General features: G+C 37.3%; 1 protein-coding gene across 1 annotated transcript in view; it reads right to left on the reverse strand.

Moving 5' to 3' along the window:
* The window catches only part of DISC1 (DISC1 scaffold protein), a 457,161-nt gene that overhangs the window by 329,906 nt on the left and 110,767 nt on the right, over positions 1–16,488 (reverse strand). Inside the window, 2 exon segments of the mRNA XM_060192533.1 lie at positions 6,415–6,517; positions 10,746–10,800. Coding sequence (XP_060048516.1) covers positions 6,415–6,517; positions 10,746–10,800 — 158 coding nt within the window.

Genomic DNA, 16,488 nt, shown 5'->3' on the forward strand with positions numbered 1-16,488 from the left:
AGTGAGTAAAGAATTCGAAAAAATTGTAATCAGAAATGCAGGAACAACAAATGAGAATACGGAAGAAAATTCTAATAATCTCATGGTTATTAGAGAGCTGAAAGCTGAAATTGCTGAGCTAAGAAGGCAACTAGCTGAACAAGCTAAAACAGTATCAGAGCAGGGCAACAAAATAGATGAACTCCAGAAAGCAGTAGAGGGCAGAGAGAATAGAATCCATGAGGCTGAAGACAGAATTAGCAAGATTGAGGATGAATTAGAGACAACTAAAAAAGAAGTAAGAGATCTCAAAAAGAGATTAAGAGATGCTGAAAACAACAACAGAGTCCTATGGGATGACTTCAAAAGAAACAATATACGCATTATTGGCTTACCAGAGGAAGAAAGAGAAGGGGAGGAAGAAAGCGTTCTCCAGGCCATAATAGCTGAAAATTTCTCTAGTCTAGACAACACCAAAGACATAAAGATTCAAGAAGCCCAGAGGGTCCCAAACAGAATTAACCCAGACCTAAAGACACCAAGACATGTCATACTTAGATTGGAAAGGAATAAGGATAAAGAAAGGATCCTCAAGGCTGCAAGAGAAAAACAAAGAGTCACCTACAAAGGAAAACCCATAAGATTAGCAGCGGACTTCTCCATACAAACACTACAGGCCAGAAGAGAATGGCAAGATATCTATCGAGTGCTCAATGAGAAAGGCTTTCAGCCAAGAATACTATATCCTGCTAGATTGTCATTCAGACTAGATGGAAGCATCAAAACCTTCTCAGACAAGCAACAGTTGAAGGAAGCAACCATCACCAAGCCTGCCTTGAAAGAAGTTCTGAAAGGTTTCCTATAAACAACCAGACCACCACAAATAGAACATATATCAAAACACTCTAAAACTCTACAAGAATGGCGTTAAAATATCTTCAATCTTTGATATCAATAAATGTGAATGGCCTGAATTCACCTATTAAAAGACACAGAGTAGGAAGATGGATCAGAAAACACAACCCAACAATATGTTGTCTACAGGAAACTCACCTAATGCAACAAGACAAACACAGACTTAAAGTGAAAGGATGGAAAACTATCATTCAAGCCAATGGCCCACAAAAAAGGGCAGGAACAGCTATTCTCATATCTGACATGATAGACTTTAAAATACATAAGATTAAAAAAGATAGGAATGGACACTACTTAATGGTCAGAGGATCAGTCAATCAAGAGGACTTAACAATTATTAATATCTATGCACCCAATGAGAAGCCATCTAAATACATCAAACTTCTACTGAAAGAGCTACAGCAATATATTAACAGTAACACAATCATAGTAGGGGACTTCAACACCCCACTATCTCAACTTGACAGATCATCCAGGAAGAAAATCAGTAAAGACATAAGGGAGCTAAATGAAGAGATAGATAAACTAGAACTATTGGACATTTTCAGAGTCATTCATCCCAAGAAACTGGAATACACATTTTACTCAAATCCACATGGATAGATGTGGATTCTCAAGGATAGACCATATGTTAGGCCACAAAGACAGCATCAGCCTATTCAAGAGCACTGAAATCATCCCAAGCATCTTCTCAAACCACAGTGGAGTTAAACTAACACTTAACAATCAACAAAAGATTAGTAACAGTGCCAAAATGTGGAAGCTCAACAGTACACTTCTTTTTTTTTTTTAATATTTATTTTATTTATTTATTCCCTTTTGTTGCCCTTGTTGTTTTATTGTTGTAGTTATTATTGTTGTTGTCGTTGTTGGATAGGACAGAGAGAAATGGAGAGAGGAAGGGGAAGACAGAGAGGAGGAGAGAAAGACAGACACCTGCAGACCTGCTTCACCGCCTGTGAAGCGACTCCCCTGCAGGTGGGGAGCCGGGGTTCGAAGCGGGATCCTTATGCCGGTCTTTGTGCTTTGCGCCACCTGCGCTTAGCCCGCTGCACTATAGCCCGACTCCCAACAGTACACTTCTTAACAACTTCTGGGTCAAAGAGGAAATCAAGGAAGAAATCAAAATGTTTCGAGAGTTCAATGAAAATGAAGACACAAGCTATCAAAATATTTGGGACACAGCTAAAGCAGTCCTAAGAGGGAAGTTCATAGCTATACAAGCACACATTAGGAAACAAGAAAAGGCACAAATAAACAGCCTGATTTCACATCTTAAAGACCTAGAAGAAGAACAACAAAGGAACCCTAAAGCAACCAGAAGGACAGAAATTACTAAAGTTAGGGCAGAAATAAATAACATTGAGAATAGGAAAACCATACAAAAGATCAATGAAAGTAAATGTTGGTTCTTCGAAAGAGTAAACAAAATCGACAAACCTTTAGCCAGACTCACAAAACAAAAAAGGGAGAAGACCCAAATAAACCGGATAGTAAATGAAAGAGGAGATATCACAACAGACACTGCAGAAATTCAACATATCATGCGAGGCTTCTATGAACAACTATATGCCACCAAGTTAGAGAACCTGGAAGAAATGAATGATTTCCTAGATACCTACCAACTTCCAAAACTAAGTAAAGAGGAAGTGGATAACATGAACAGGCCCATCACAGCTAATGAAATTGAAACAGTTATCAAAAATCTTCCCAAAAATAAAAGTCCTGGACCAGATGGTTTTACAAATGAATTCTACAAAACTTTCAAAGAAGAACTAATACCTCTACTTTTAAAAGTCTTCCAGAAGATTGAAGACACTGGAATACTCCCTGCCAGCTTCTATGAAGCCAACATCACCCTGATACCAAAAGCAGACAGGGACACAACCAAAAAAGAAAACTACAGACCAATATCTCTGATGAACATAGATGCGAAAATATTGAACAAAATTCTAGCCAACCGGATACAGCAGTATATCAAAAAGATTGTTCATCATGACCAAGTGGGGTTTATCCCAGGCATGCAAGGTTGGTTTAATATACATAAATCAATCAATGTGATCCACCACATCAACAAAAGCAAGACCAAAAACCACATGGTCATATCAATAGATGCAGAGAAAGCCTTTGACAAAATACAACATCCCTTTATGATCAAAACACTACAAAAAATAGGAATAGATGGAAAATTCCTGAAGATAGTGAAGTCTATATATAGCAAACCTACAGCCAACATCATACTCAATGGTGAAAAACTGGAAGCATTTCCCCTCAGATCAGGTACTAGACAGGGCTGCTATTCAAAATAGTGTTGGAAGTTCTTGCCATAGCAATCAGGCAGGAGCAAGGAATTAAAGGAATACAGATTGGAAGAGAAGAAGTCAAACTCTCCTTATTTGCAGATGACATGATAGTATACATGGAAAAACCTAAGGAATCTAGCAAGAAGCTTTTGGAAATCATCAGGCAATACAGTAATGTGTCAGGCTATAAAATTAACATTCAAAAGTCAGTGGCATTCCTCTATGCAAACACTAAGCTAGAAGAAATTGAAATCCAGAAATCAGTTCCTTTTTCTATAGCAACAAAAACAATAAAATATCTAGGAATAAACCTAACCAAAGAAGTGAAAGACTTGTATACTGAAAATTATGAGTCACTACTCAAAGAAATTGAAAAAGACACAAAGAAGTGGAAAGATATTCCATGTTCATGGGTTGGAAGAATTAACATCATCAAAATGAATATATTACCCAGAGCCATCTACAAATTTAATGCTATCCCCATCAAGATCCCAAGCACATTTTTAGGAGAATAGAAAAAATGCTACAAATGTTTATCTGGAACCAGAAAAGACCTAGAATTGCCAAAACAATCTTGAGAAAAAAGAACAGAACCGGAGGCATCACACTGCCAGATCTCAAACTATATTATTGTCATCAAAACTGCTTGGTACTGGAACATGAACAGACACACTGACCAGTGGAATAGAATTGAGAGCCCAGAAATGAGGCCCCACACCTATGGACATCTAATCTTTGACAAAGGGGCCCAGACTAAAAAAAAAAAAAGAAATAAAAAGTCATGTTTTCTGTCTCGTGGTTTACTCACTCTTAGAATGTAGTAGGCAAGTAAGTCCATGTAGCTTTGTTAAGGCTCAGTAGACAGTGGGCACCAGACAGAGTAACCTGCTAGTCACAAGATAACCTAATGATCCTCACTTAAGTTTTACCCAAATCATTGATTTATAGATAAAATAAGCGATTGGCAATGTTTTAAGTCACTAAGTTCTGAAGTGATTTATAATACAACAGTGATGACAATGGATTTTAAAATCTAAAAAGAAAATATTGCTATAACAAGTACCTAAAATCTTGGTCCTTAGCTTTGGAAACAGGTATGAGGTAGAAGTATAACAGGTCTCAAATAAGACTAAGAGGAAAATATAGAAACTGTTATTGATAGTGTCAGAAAGTCTGGACGCTTTATCAACTGAGTGAACACAGAAAATCATTCCTACTGAAGTTAAGTCACATAGCCAAGATTTCTAGACAGAATATAGAAGTACCCGGTGACTGCTTGCCATTGTTTATGTTAAAATGCAAGAAAAAAAAAGATGAGCCAATAAACACACAGTGAAATATAGAAATTAGAACTTCTTATTTTTACGTTTTTATTCCCAGTCTCAATAGAGAACTTTCAACTTATAAAAGTTCTTAGTTCATAGGTTAAATCCAGAATGGGAGATTGAAGACAAAGAATGCTGAAAATTTTTCAGAACAAAAGTCCTCATAAGAATTTAGAAATATTTCTTAAAATCCTCTCCAACAAAATTTCTAAGAATCTCAAGGGTATATTCTTTCATCATTTTCAAGGGAATCCAAAAACAAAGAAAGATTCTATTGGAAATGTCTGGCATTGTGGCTTTTGTCTGAGAGTGAGAACTTGCCTTTCTAAAAGTACTAAAAAAAAAAAAAGCCAATCAGAATCCCAACAGAGGCAATTACATTTTCCTCCAAAGACCTTGACTATTGTGGACTACAGCTCAAAATGAAATATAAAGTGTGCAATGCATAGAAGTTGTAAATGAATGATGTTCACTCTGCCACCAATACATCCATGGCGATAGCATACTGATTGAAAGGACTGTCCACCAAGGTCAGAAAGGGTAGTTAGGAAAGAGAATGGTCAAAAGGTGAGTTCCTAACCCAAGTCACCTTTCCTCTGATTAAGCCTCACAGGTTTTCTCAGAAAATCAAAGACCTAAAAAGAAAGTCCAGGCCCCAAATACAGTATACCATTTTAAGGATCTTCCAGTATTCAAAAAGAGATTAGTAACTTTGACAGAGAGCTTTCTACTGCCTGAATTATATATCTCCTCTCTTGGGCTTAATAAAGTCTATCTACCTGCATTCCTAGAAAAGATATGTTGATTAAGAGAGATAAAAACCTTTACTCAAAAGCAATATTGTGTCCAATCTTTTTTTTTTCTCTTAGCAAAAGGGAATATAATTCCAAATAAATGACATGTGAAGCTATTAAGAGCCAGGTCCCACATTCACAACCCAGTGTTCTACTGGTTGTAAATTACACGTGTGACTGCATTAGGAACCAAATTGCTCGTTAACTGCCCACATTAGTTGTTTAACAACCTGAAGAGCAGAAGCTGCCAATTATTGTATTCATTTTTTAAATGCCATTCACAAACTCATATATGTAATTACTATACATTTATGTTAAATTTTTATAATTATTCTCAATTTCCTCAGCAGTGCATTCAAACAATCTATTAAACTCATAGTAGTTGGAGGCTATCATTATATTACTATGTTAAAAACTTATTTATTACACTGGACAATATCTCCTGATTTACTACCAGTTAGATAATAGAGCAATTAACCAAAGAACATACTCAGGTCCTCAATCTCCTGATCTGCTCACTGGAATCCTTCCATTTGCCTAATGTAGTTTTTTGGGTGGGGTTTATAAAAAATAAAACTAACAAATAAAGAACAGTATTTTTAAAATCACTTTCCAAATGACAGCATAATATACTATTTTTAAAGAGCTGGGATCTCAATTTACTAACTAATGTGAAAATAATCCTTAATAATCCCAGGTTGAGCTGAGATTATAAATCACTGAGAATCATCCAAACATCTATCATCTATGACTGAACTGTATGACTAATTATGTCATATTGTCTCAGGTTAATATTGCACCCACTTCTGAAGAAGTTGACCATATTCAGTAATCCTCATGGAAAATTTACAAATTCATAATGCTATATGATTTCTATTTCAAGGACTGAAGAGTCATAACATGGTACCAACACTATAATTTATTTTTATATTTTAATATTATCTATGACTGTATAAAGGAAGCCTTACTGCCAATATACTCAATAGGTTTTAGTGAAACTCCACAGAAGACCTTTGAGATGTCTAGCTAGGATATAAATAACAGGTGGAATATTAATCAAGGACAAGATGATTCAATGTCACTTCTATTTCCATTTACCTGATATAGCAAGCATTTTGGCTTCAAACAATACTGGTAGTTGTGTTTCAATATTGTTAACTTTCTTCCTGAGAGTTCTGCATAATTTATCACTCATACATACCTAGAAAGAGATAAATATCCATGAATTATCATTTATTCAGGTAAAAGATCAAATATTTCTAGGTTTATAATTAAAAGATATGTTAACTAGTGGAGTATTCTTAAAAGGTAATCAATTCTAACAGATTAGAGAAAGTGAGGGAAGACAGTAAAGCAGGGAGGAAGGAAGAACTAATACTACAGACATCTGAAAATCCTAATAGAGCCTATATCTCTCACCATATTGAAACTAAAACTGATTTAAGAAGACACAACAGAGAATAATCACAAATTAAAACAATTTATTTTTGCCTACTCCCTTGTCCAGGCCTTATATACCCTTCTGAAACACTTTTACCCAAAGGGACATAAATTACTCTCATCCTTCAAGGCTCTGGCCAAATGTTACCTGAAAAGAGGAGGTTTGAAGATTAACGTATAAAATAACAACTTCCCTGACCTCTGCTAGGATAACAAATCTCTGAGCAGGGCCCTTGTTTTGTGTCTGATACATAAGAGGCATAAGTAGGCATAAAGAACACTGAGATGAAAGGCAGTGCAGAGTGGAATATTAAACTGGACTAGTATGTAATAAAAGATGATATCTAGTGAAGCTTTGAAGATGTATTTTCTGTTAAGTCAATTTTGAAAAATATATAAGCAGATCTCAATGGGTTGAGGCAATATCATTTATTTTTCCAAAATACTCTCAATATTTTTTATATTTTCTGGCTTATTCAGAAATAACAAAAAATGATAAATTACATTTTTAAACATCTTTGGTTCTTTTTTCTTTTGTTTGAAGATAATATTTAAAATGTTTGTTTAATTTAGATCTAGCACCTTATATGCGGCTTTGGCATTTTGGTAGGCCACATTAGTGAACTAACTAGAAAAAAATTCCAGTTCAACAAAAGCATACTGCTCAATTAAATAAGAATAAATATACCCATGAAGTAATTTTGGGATGATCCACAAAACATGCCACCTGGAAGCATCCCTTTTCTCTTGATACCATCAACTTCAAACATTCTCCTAGACTCAGATAAAACTGAGATTGATTTTAGAATCAAAGTAGATTTCATCCTTCCTCCCTAGAGCACCACACTGTTTTTTTTTCAAGGCCTTAAACAAGTTCTACTTGATTGATTACCTGAAATTTTCTAAATCTCTCACTCTCCAGATGGAGAGAGTGCAATGACCTCTAAGCAATGATTGCACCAGCCGTGCTGAGCAGCCACACTTCTAAAGTGAATATCCAAAGTCCATTTCGATGATCCTGAGATTTGTCAGGGTGTTAGAAGTTGGATTTAAAAAGAAAAGTGTTCTAGATATTGTCCTTACCTCAGAACTCAGTCTTATATTGTCTCAATGCCCAGTAACTGGCACACTCCTCCTTCATCTAAGAATATCATCAAAAGTATGAGGACATTTCTACAAACTCTGTAACACCAGTGATTATTCTCATGTCTGATCCGATGTATTCCTGATATTTCTGATTTTAGTTAATAGTATCTGTTAATCATAATAGGATCATTTCTTCTTTGATGGATAAATTTATCCTTCAAGCTGTCACTATTAATATGGAACAAACTCTGAATCTTTTTATTAAATTGCAATGTACATTCTCTTCCAGGTACTCATGATCTGATCTAATCTAATCTAATCAATCTCCAGATTTACTTCCAACTATTCCTTTGATCTCATTTATCCCATAGTTACCTTTGGCTTGGGTAACTCATAAGAGTCAAGGAAATATAAGTGGAAGCATAGTTCTTTGAGAGAGGAGTTGAAAGAATATCTAATTTATTTATCTAATTTACTAAAGAAATAAAACTACTAAAATGTGACTTTTACTCAAGGTCACCAGTCAATCCAGTCCAGAACAAATTTTTTGTTTTGTTTTTGTTTATTTATGTAACAGGTCTGTTGTAACTCTGTAGAAAAACATGTGTTCCCCATGCATACACACACACACACACACACACATCAAAATTTCCATGTCCCATTTATTTTAAAATAAAATTAGAAAGCTCACTACCAAGTGGAGCTTTTAAACTTACAGTTTAAAATCTTATATATGAATTCCTTAATTTAACTTAAAAGAATAAAAATACGTATTGGTAAATGAACTCAAGATGGTAATCAAAGCAGACTAAAAAAAAACGAAAGCTTTTAATAGTAGCTGAAATTATCGACAAATCCCAATATCCTGGAAATGGGTGTACCTGTGTTATGTATATTATAAAATTTCAGATAAAACATATACACATAGAATTCACTTATACTATGTAATATATGCACTTAAATACTCATTACAAATATATTCATTCATATGTACACACAGGATGTTATGATACTCAATGATCCCAAATCTGAGAATTCTCCTACCTTTATTTATACATAGAAATTAGAATGTACTTGATAAATGGGATATATTTACAATAGAAAATTCAAAAGAAGGAACACTTCCAACACCTACCCCACCAATAAAGGCTTTCTTCATCTCCCTAGTGAGTACACCTAGAGGCACTGCGTTAAATATTAATGGGGTATTGGTGAATACAACTGTAACTTTTAATACAGAAATTTACATCTGTCAATTGAATCGTTATTATGTGAATTTTAGCAAAATCAATTAACATTGGTTTCAGAAGTAAATTACATACCCAAACTGAAAAAAGTGAGTATAACTGAATATATATGTCAACAGATATTCCCAGACTCAGTTTAGGCCAGTGGATGCTTGACTGCACTGCTTTTATATTATTATTATTATTTATTTATATAAAGAACACACTGACAAAACCATAGGATAAGAGAGGTACAACTCCACACAATTCCCACCACCCAATCTCCCTATCCCATCCCCTCCCCTGACAACTTTCCTATTCTTTAACCCTCTGGGAGTATGGACCCAGGGTCATTATGCAGAAGGTGAAAGGTCTGGCTTCTGTAATTGCTTCCCCACTGAACATGGACATTGACAGGTGAATTCATATTCCCAGTCTGCCTCTCTCTTTCCCTAGTGGGGTAGGGTTCTGGGGAGGTGGAGCTCCAGGACACATTGGTAGGGTTGTCTGTCCAGGGAAGTCTGTTTGGCATCATGCTAGCATCTGGAACCTCGTGGCTGAAAAAAGAGTTAATATGAAGCCAAATAAATTGTTGATGAATCATGAACCTAAAGGCTGGAATAGTGCAGTTGAAGAGTTGAGGGGGTGGTCTCCATTTTGTAGATAGCTAGTAGGCATATTTTAGTTATATTCCAAAGGTCCTGTGGCTATAATAGTTTTTTTCTTTTTCTTTTTTTTTCATGAGCCTGAAATCTGATATGCAGGCGGATCCAAGTTATTATCTGGGGAGATGATGTCATTGCTCGAAAAAGAACCAGAAAGCTGGATCAGGAAAGAGAGTAGCTCCCAAATATGGGAAAGGTGTGTAAATATTGTATACTATAAACCCCATCAATCTGATGTGATCTGGGGCCCATATTCAGCTTAGGAGCCTAGATGACCACTGCATCCCTGTAGATCTGAGCTCACATTCTGTGATCATGAGTAGGAAAGTTCCAAGCTGCCCCAATATCAGGACCCATCTTCCTCAGGTGTAGCATAGAGTATGTTATACAGTCTCCTTTTGGAGGATGGAACATTCTCTACTGTTGATTCAAGTTGAGGGCAAGGTCCTATGGGAGCCCACAAAGGGGTCTATTTTGTTGTTCCTGATAGAGATGACCAGTAACAATGGAGAGAGGGATCTGTTCAAGGTCTAGGTCCATCATGTCTGTTTGGGAATTTCAGGACTCCCTGACTAGGCACCAGCTGATGGGGTAGCCTGATAGTAACTAAAGATTCTCTCTGACCAGAATTTTGTTCATTTTATGTTTCCAGTTCTAAACCACCACCTAAATGCAAATACTTTATGATTCATATTCAATTTTTATGCCACTCATACAGTAATAATTTGCATATTACTTAATACTACTTCACAGTTTGTCAATAATTTGGTTTTTCCTTCCTCAACATTGATACCTCCTTCTGAGACAAAAGTCAAACCAGTCAGTTCCTAGACAACAACTCAGACCTCCACCAAGGAGCAGTCATTGCCTCTGGCTCTTTGGGCTCATCATTTGTTCTACAGAATGGTCTACAAGCCTATGTTTCTTCCACAGTATAGATGTTCTACATGAAATTAAATCAAATGAAAACTCTACAGATAAATTTGGAAAATTTACATATAAAGTTACTTACCTTAGCAGTGAGTTCTTTAAGTGACAAGTTGAAAGATTTTATCCTTTCCTCTAGGCTAGAAAAATTAGAAAAAGAACATTGGTTTTCATAATATTTACAATTCAATACTATCTCAAGAAGAAAAACTAAAAACAGTAAACCTTCTACTAGTCTAATGGTTAAGGAAGAATAGCAGGGGAAAAATAATCATTTCATTTAATTATAGAATTAATATATTACAGAGAAGCAAGTTTTTTTTCATAATTATGCTCTACTGAAGCCAATATCAAAATCTGTTGCCATCTCCACAATGTATACCTGATAGGGTAAAATATCAGCCCAGACATGCTCCTGGCATTATTATTTCTGACAGAAAGGCTGAGAGAATGATAAGAGTGAGAGGTCTATCTATAAGTGTATAGATATGTTAGGTATCTATGTATTTCTAAGGAAAAGAGAACCAAAATAAATATGGGGACAATGCCAGTATTTGTATAATCTTAGTGATAGGTAAGTGTGTGTTTTATGTTTTTGATATGTATAACTAATCTTCGATATAACTATGTATAACTAGTTTTTGATATGTATAACTAATTTTTTGCTTCCAGGGTTACAAATCCACCTCTCCCAACAGCCACTTTTTTCTGTTTGATAGGACAGAAAGAAATTGAGAAGGGAGAGGTTGGGGTAGATAACATAATGGTTATGCAAATAGACTCTTGCCTGAGGCTCTGAAGTCCCAGGTTCAATAACCCACACCATTTATAAACCAGAGCTGATCAGTGCTGAGGTAAAAACAAACAAAAACCTTTAGAAAGGGAAAGAGACAAATATACATCTGCAGTATCTGTTTTACCACTTGTGAAGTATCCTTTCTGCAGCAGTCTCCAACATAATACCCCTGCACTCTAGAATCACTGGATCCCTCCACTGTTCCACCTTTGTCCCACAGAAGCCTGCCACTCCTGTAGGAGTCCTGAGAGAGGAACTTGCCACTGCAGGGAGAAATCCAGACCACTGCATCCTCTTCCTAAATCAGTGCTCCTGTGCACCCCAGTCAGCCTGTCAGGACACACAGGGAGGGACTCCAAGCCCCAACTTGCTGCCAGAGCCTCCACACATGTGCCTCAACCAGGTTTCACTGGAGGATCTTCTGTGGATCAAAGGAGAGAGCCTGCTGTCAGCTTACCTTAGCTCCTTTAGGGCTACACTCCCCCTAGGGAACATATAGGTCACTGAGCCTTCTAGCCTCTCAAGTGCCAGTTACTCAAGTGGGGGGGTTTGTGGATCAAGAGAACTCTCTTGTGCCAAGAGATCCAGGGGAATCAATAAGAGAACTTGTGGATGCTTGCCTTGACTCCAGGAGCTGCATTCCCCTAGGGAACGTACAGATGACTGGGACCCCTAGCCTCCCAAGTGCCAGTTTCTCCACTCACTGGGGCATTTGTGGATCAAGGGAGGGAATTTGACTAGGCTCTAAGGGCTGCACTCCATTGGGGAACTTATAAGTCACTAAGACTCCTAGTCTCCAAGGTGCCAGTTTCCCATACATAGGGCTTCTGTGGATTAAGAGAGGGAGCTCCTCTCCTGTTTGTTTTAGTTACAGGGACTGACTCCCTTGGGGCTATACTGGTCTGAGGGACCAAGCCTTTTACAGATCTGTTGCCAGAGGATTGCATATAACAGGGGACTTCAGTGGGGACTGGTCAAAGAATGCCTTAGATCCAAAGGCCAAATGCAGGTGAATCTTGGGAAGTAACAGCATCCCTTTTACTCACTATCACCCACCCACTAGTGGTGGTAGTCCAGCCTCCACTTGAACTATATAATCCTAGACAGTTGGCCCCTGTCCCACCAACACAGAAATACCAAGACCCATGGTCTACCCTTCTGCAAGCACTAGATTTTGCCTACAATGCCTGAGAATCAGTGGTTCCCTGCTTCAGGCCAAATTGGGGACCTTCAAGTGGTGCTAGTCACCTTTATACACTTTCAGACCCCAGGCACTCCACCAGAAGACAGCCATGTTGCATTCATTCTACACAAAGACACTGAGTAGTTGCTGAAGTCCCCTGTGTACTTGCTGGCCACACACAACCCTCCCAAAGTCAGCCAAGTGGCTCTCAGTCCACAATAGGACCCCATACCATAGACCACTCTAGGAACACCTCTGCAAGTTTCTCAGGCATGTGACACACCACATGTCCTATTAAATAACTTTGAGATCATGGGTTATTTCAGAAATCACTCTGTGATCATGCTAAACTGAAAGTTCAGTGTGATATATCATTGGTATGCCCAACCAACCACTTCTGTAACCTCAGTACAATCTGAAAAGGGTGGATGACAGAATGGGAAGACCAAATAAGTATACCACACCAGCAAATCAAGAAAAATGCCCAGAAAAAAGTACTAATAAACCAGAAACAATAGTATGTTTTTAAAGTAGAACCTGAAAAACCAGTTCACATATTTAAAACTGAAGTGATAAAACTTATGGAAGAAAATCACAGCAGAACAGGAAGAACAACAGATGAGATCCCAGGGGAGAATAGAAACCAGCCAAAAAGAAAATACTAAGCCAAATACCAAAATAGATGAATTATTAACAATGCTAGTCAAAGCAAATGTTACACTAGCCCAACAAAGTAGCACAGTAGCTGATCAGCCACAACAGCTGAGCTAAACCACACAATAAATAAAGTAAGAAATACAACTGAAATAAAAGCTACAATAGCTGAACAAAAGGGAAAAAAATAGCTGAATTAACAAACATACTTAAGGGGCTAGCAAGCATAACAACAGAGACTAAAGGAAGAAAGAATCAGCAAATGTGAAGATGGTGCTGTGAAAAATAACAAAAGACTCACAGACCTGGAGAAAAGATTAAGAAACAATGAAAATAAAACCAGGCGCATGTGTGAGGTGTTGTTCCTGAATAGTAACAACATTAGAATCACTTGAGTGCCAGAAGAAGTGAAGAAGAAAAAAAGGGAAGAACACATTCTTGATAAAATAATACAAGAAAACTCCCCCAAATGAAAAAAATAGGAAGCCTATAAATACAGGAAGCTCAAAGAACACCAAATATAATTGATCCAGAGATGCAGACATCAAGACACATCATAAAAAACTGACAAAGACCAAAGATAAAGAAAAGTTACTGAAAGCAGCATAAAAAAAACAAAGTATCATACAGAAGCAAAGCCAAAAGGCTATCTGCAGACTTTTCAACAGAAACCTCAAGAGTCAGAAGGGAATGGCAAAATATCTATAGAATGCTAAAAGAGAATGCTTGCTAGGTAATACTGTACCCAGCAAGACTCTCATTCAAATTGGAGGGAGAAATAAAGACATTCTCAGGGGAAAAAAATTACAACCAAACCAGCCTTACAGGAAGTTCTAAAAGGACTCATAAAAGCAAACACAAGCACACAAGAATACCCAACACCTATATAATTTAATGTCACTGAAACATCTCAAATCTATAATTTCATTAAATTTTAATGGTCTTAACTCACCCATCAAAAGACGTAGGAATGTAGATCAAGAAACATGACACAACTATATGCTGTTTATAAGAGACCCAATTGACACAAAAGGACAAGAATAGACTCAAGTGAAAGGATGGAAAACCATTATACATGCCCACTGGGAATGCTAGAAAGACCTCCAAAATATAGAAAGTTAACATTACACTACACAATAATTACTGGGAGAAAGAGGAAATTTAAGTGTTTCCTGAAACAAATGAAAAATCAAAAGAGCCATGTTGGGCATTACGCCAGCTCCCCCCTGCTCCATTGCTTACCTACCACTGTGGTCTATTTACATAATCATTGTTTTGTCTGAGACCCACCCTGCCTGCAGGGCATTGGTTTAATCCCCACTGGTTAGATGGAAGCTTGCTACTTTCACACTCCTTCCTTCTCCCTACCCCCTATACTACCCATTTTCTTTTCCAGCCTGGAACTTCCACTTTGGAAGGTATAAAGGCAGTTATTTTCTGATCAATAAAGGCAGAATTGCATTGCATTCCCACTCAGCCAAGAGTTCCTGGTTCCTCTCCCATGTCACTGAGTAAGCAGCAGCCTAGGTTTACTCCAGCTGAGTTCTCTACAACCAAGAGAAACACCCTCAGGCTAGCCTGGCAGAGCCAGTTTAGCATGATACATCAAGGAAACTAGGAGATGATTTCCTGAAAGTGTAAATATAATTGACAAACCCTCATCAGACTCACTAAAAAATAGGAGAAAACCCAAATTAATCACATCATAAATGAAAGTGGTAAGATGACAACAGACAACACAGAAGTCCAAAGCATCATACAAAGATTCAATGAGCATCTATATGCCACAAAACTAGAAAATCTGCAAGAAATGAATACATTTTTATTAACAGTCACCCTCCCCTATTAAACCAAGAGGAAATTCAGAACAAGAATAGACCAGTTGTGGCCAAAGAAACTGAAACAGTCATCAAGAACCTCCCCACCAATAAGGGTCCAGGCTTTACAAATGAATTCTGCAAAAACCTTTAAAGAAGAACTACTACCAATATTCAATCTCTTCCAAACTATTGAAGACACAGGGATTTTCCCTAACACATTTTATAAGGTTAACATTACTCTAGTATCTAAAATAAACAGAGATCTAAGAAAAAAAAAACTACAGTCCAATACCCCTGATAAAAATATAAAAGATACAGAGAATAACAGAGAAATTGAAAAATACTCCTTATACCTAGATTAGAATAATAAACATCATTAAAATGGCTATTCTATAGAAATTAATCTATAATTTCAATGCAATTCCCATCAAGATCACAATGACAATTTTTTAGTTTATTTAAGAAAGGAGACATTAACAAAACGATAGAATGAGAGGGTACAATTCCACACAATTCCCATAACCTGATCTCCACATCCCACCCCATCCCCTGATAGCCTTCCCATTCTCTATCTCTCTGGGAGTATGGATCCAGGGTCATTGTGGGTTGCAGAGGGTGGAAGGTCTGGCTTCTGTAATTGCTTCCCCACTGAACATGGGTGTTGACTGGTCGATCCATACTCCCAGTCTCTCTCTCTTTCCCTAGTAGGGTGGGGCTCTGAGGAAGTGGCGCTACAGTACATATTGATGGACCCTGTCCAGGGAAGTCTGGTCAGCATCTGGAACCTGGTGGCTGAAAAGAGAGTTAACATACAAAGCCAAACAAATTGTTGAACAATCATGGACCTAAAGACTGTAATAGTGCAGATAAAGTGTTGGGGGTATTCCCTGCATGCTCTTGTGTACTTCTGCTTTCAGGTATATATTTTTCCCCTGGTTTATGGGCACGGGTGAACCTATGCTCTATCTCAGGGGACCTGGACTATATCTAGGTTTGGGGACTTTATTGGGGAGTGGAACACCTGGAATGGAATTAGAGAATACTATGAAAGGAAAGGTCTCACCCGAGTGATGAAGCTGAAGGGTTGTCATTACACACCTGAAGTCTCTGGTCACAGTCTGAAGTGAAGCATGCTGGGGTGGCACTTGTTGGGTTGACTAGATTGCAATCTTCGGATGCAATATTATTTGATTTGAATTGAGAGCAGCATGTAGGAAAGTGGGCCCCACCCTAAGGTTCCAGGACTGGGGGAAATATAGGCTCTATAGTGGAAATGTGAGGTTCCTGTTGTCTTAGGGTTCAAGAAGACAATGGATAGTTATTGTTATTATCACATTATTTGGTGATAGGGTTAACTTTGGAAAGTCCCTTTGAT

This window comes from Erinaceus europaeus, chromosome 6 (assembly GCF_950295315.1).
Source record: "Erinaceus europaeus chromosome 6, mEriEur2.1, whole genome shotgun sequence".
Classification (NCBI taxonomy): domain Eukaryota; kingdom Metazoa; phylum Chordata; class Mammalia; order Eulipotyphla; family Erinaceidae; genus Erinaceus; species Erinaceus europaeus.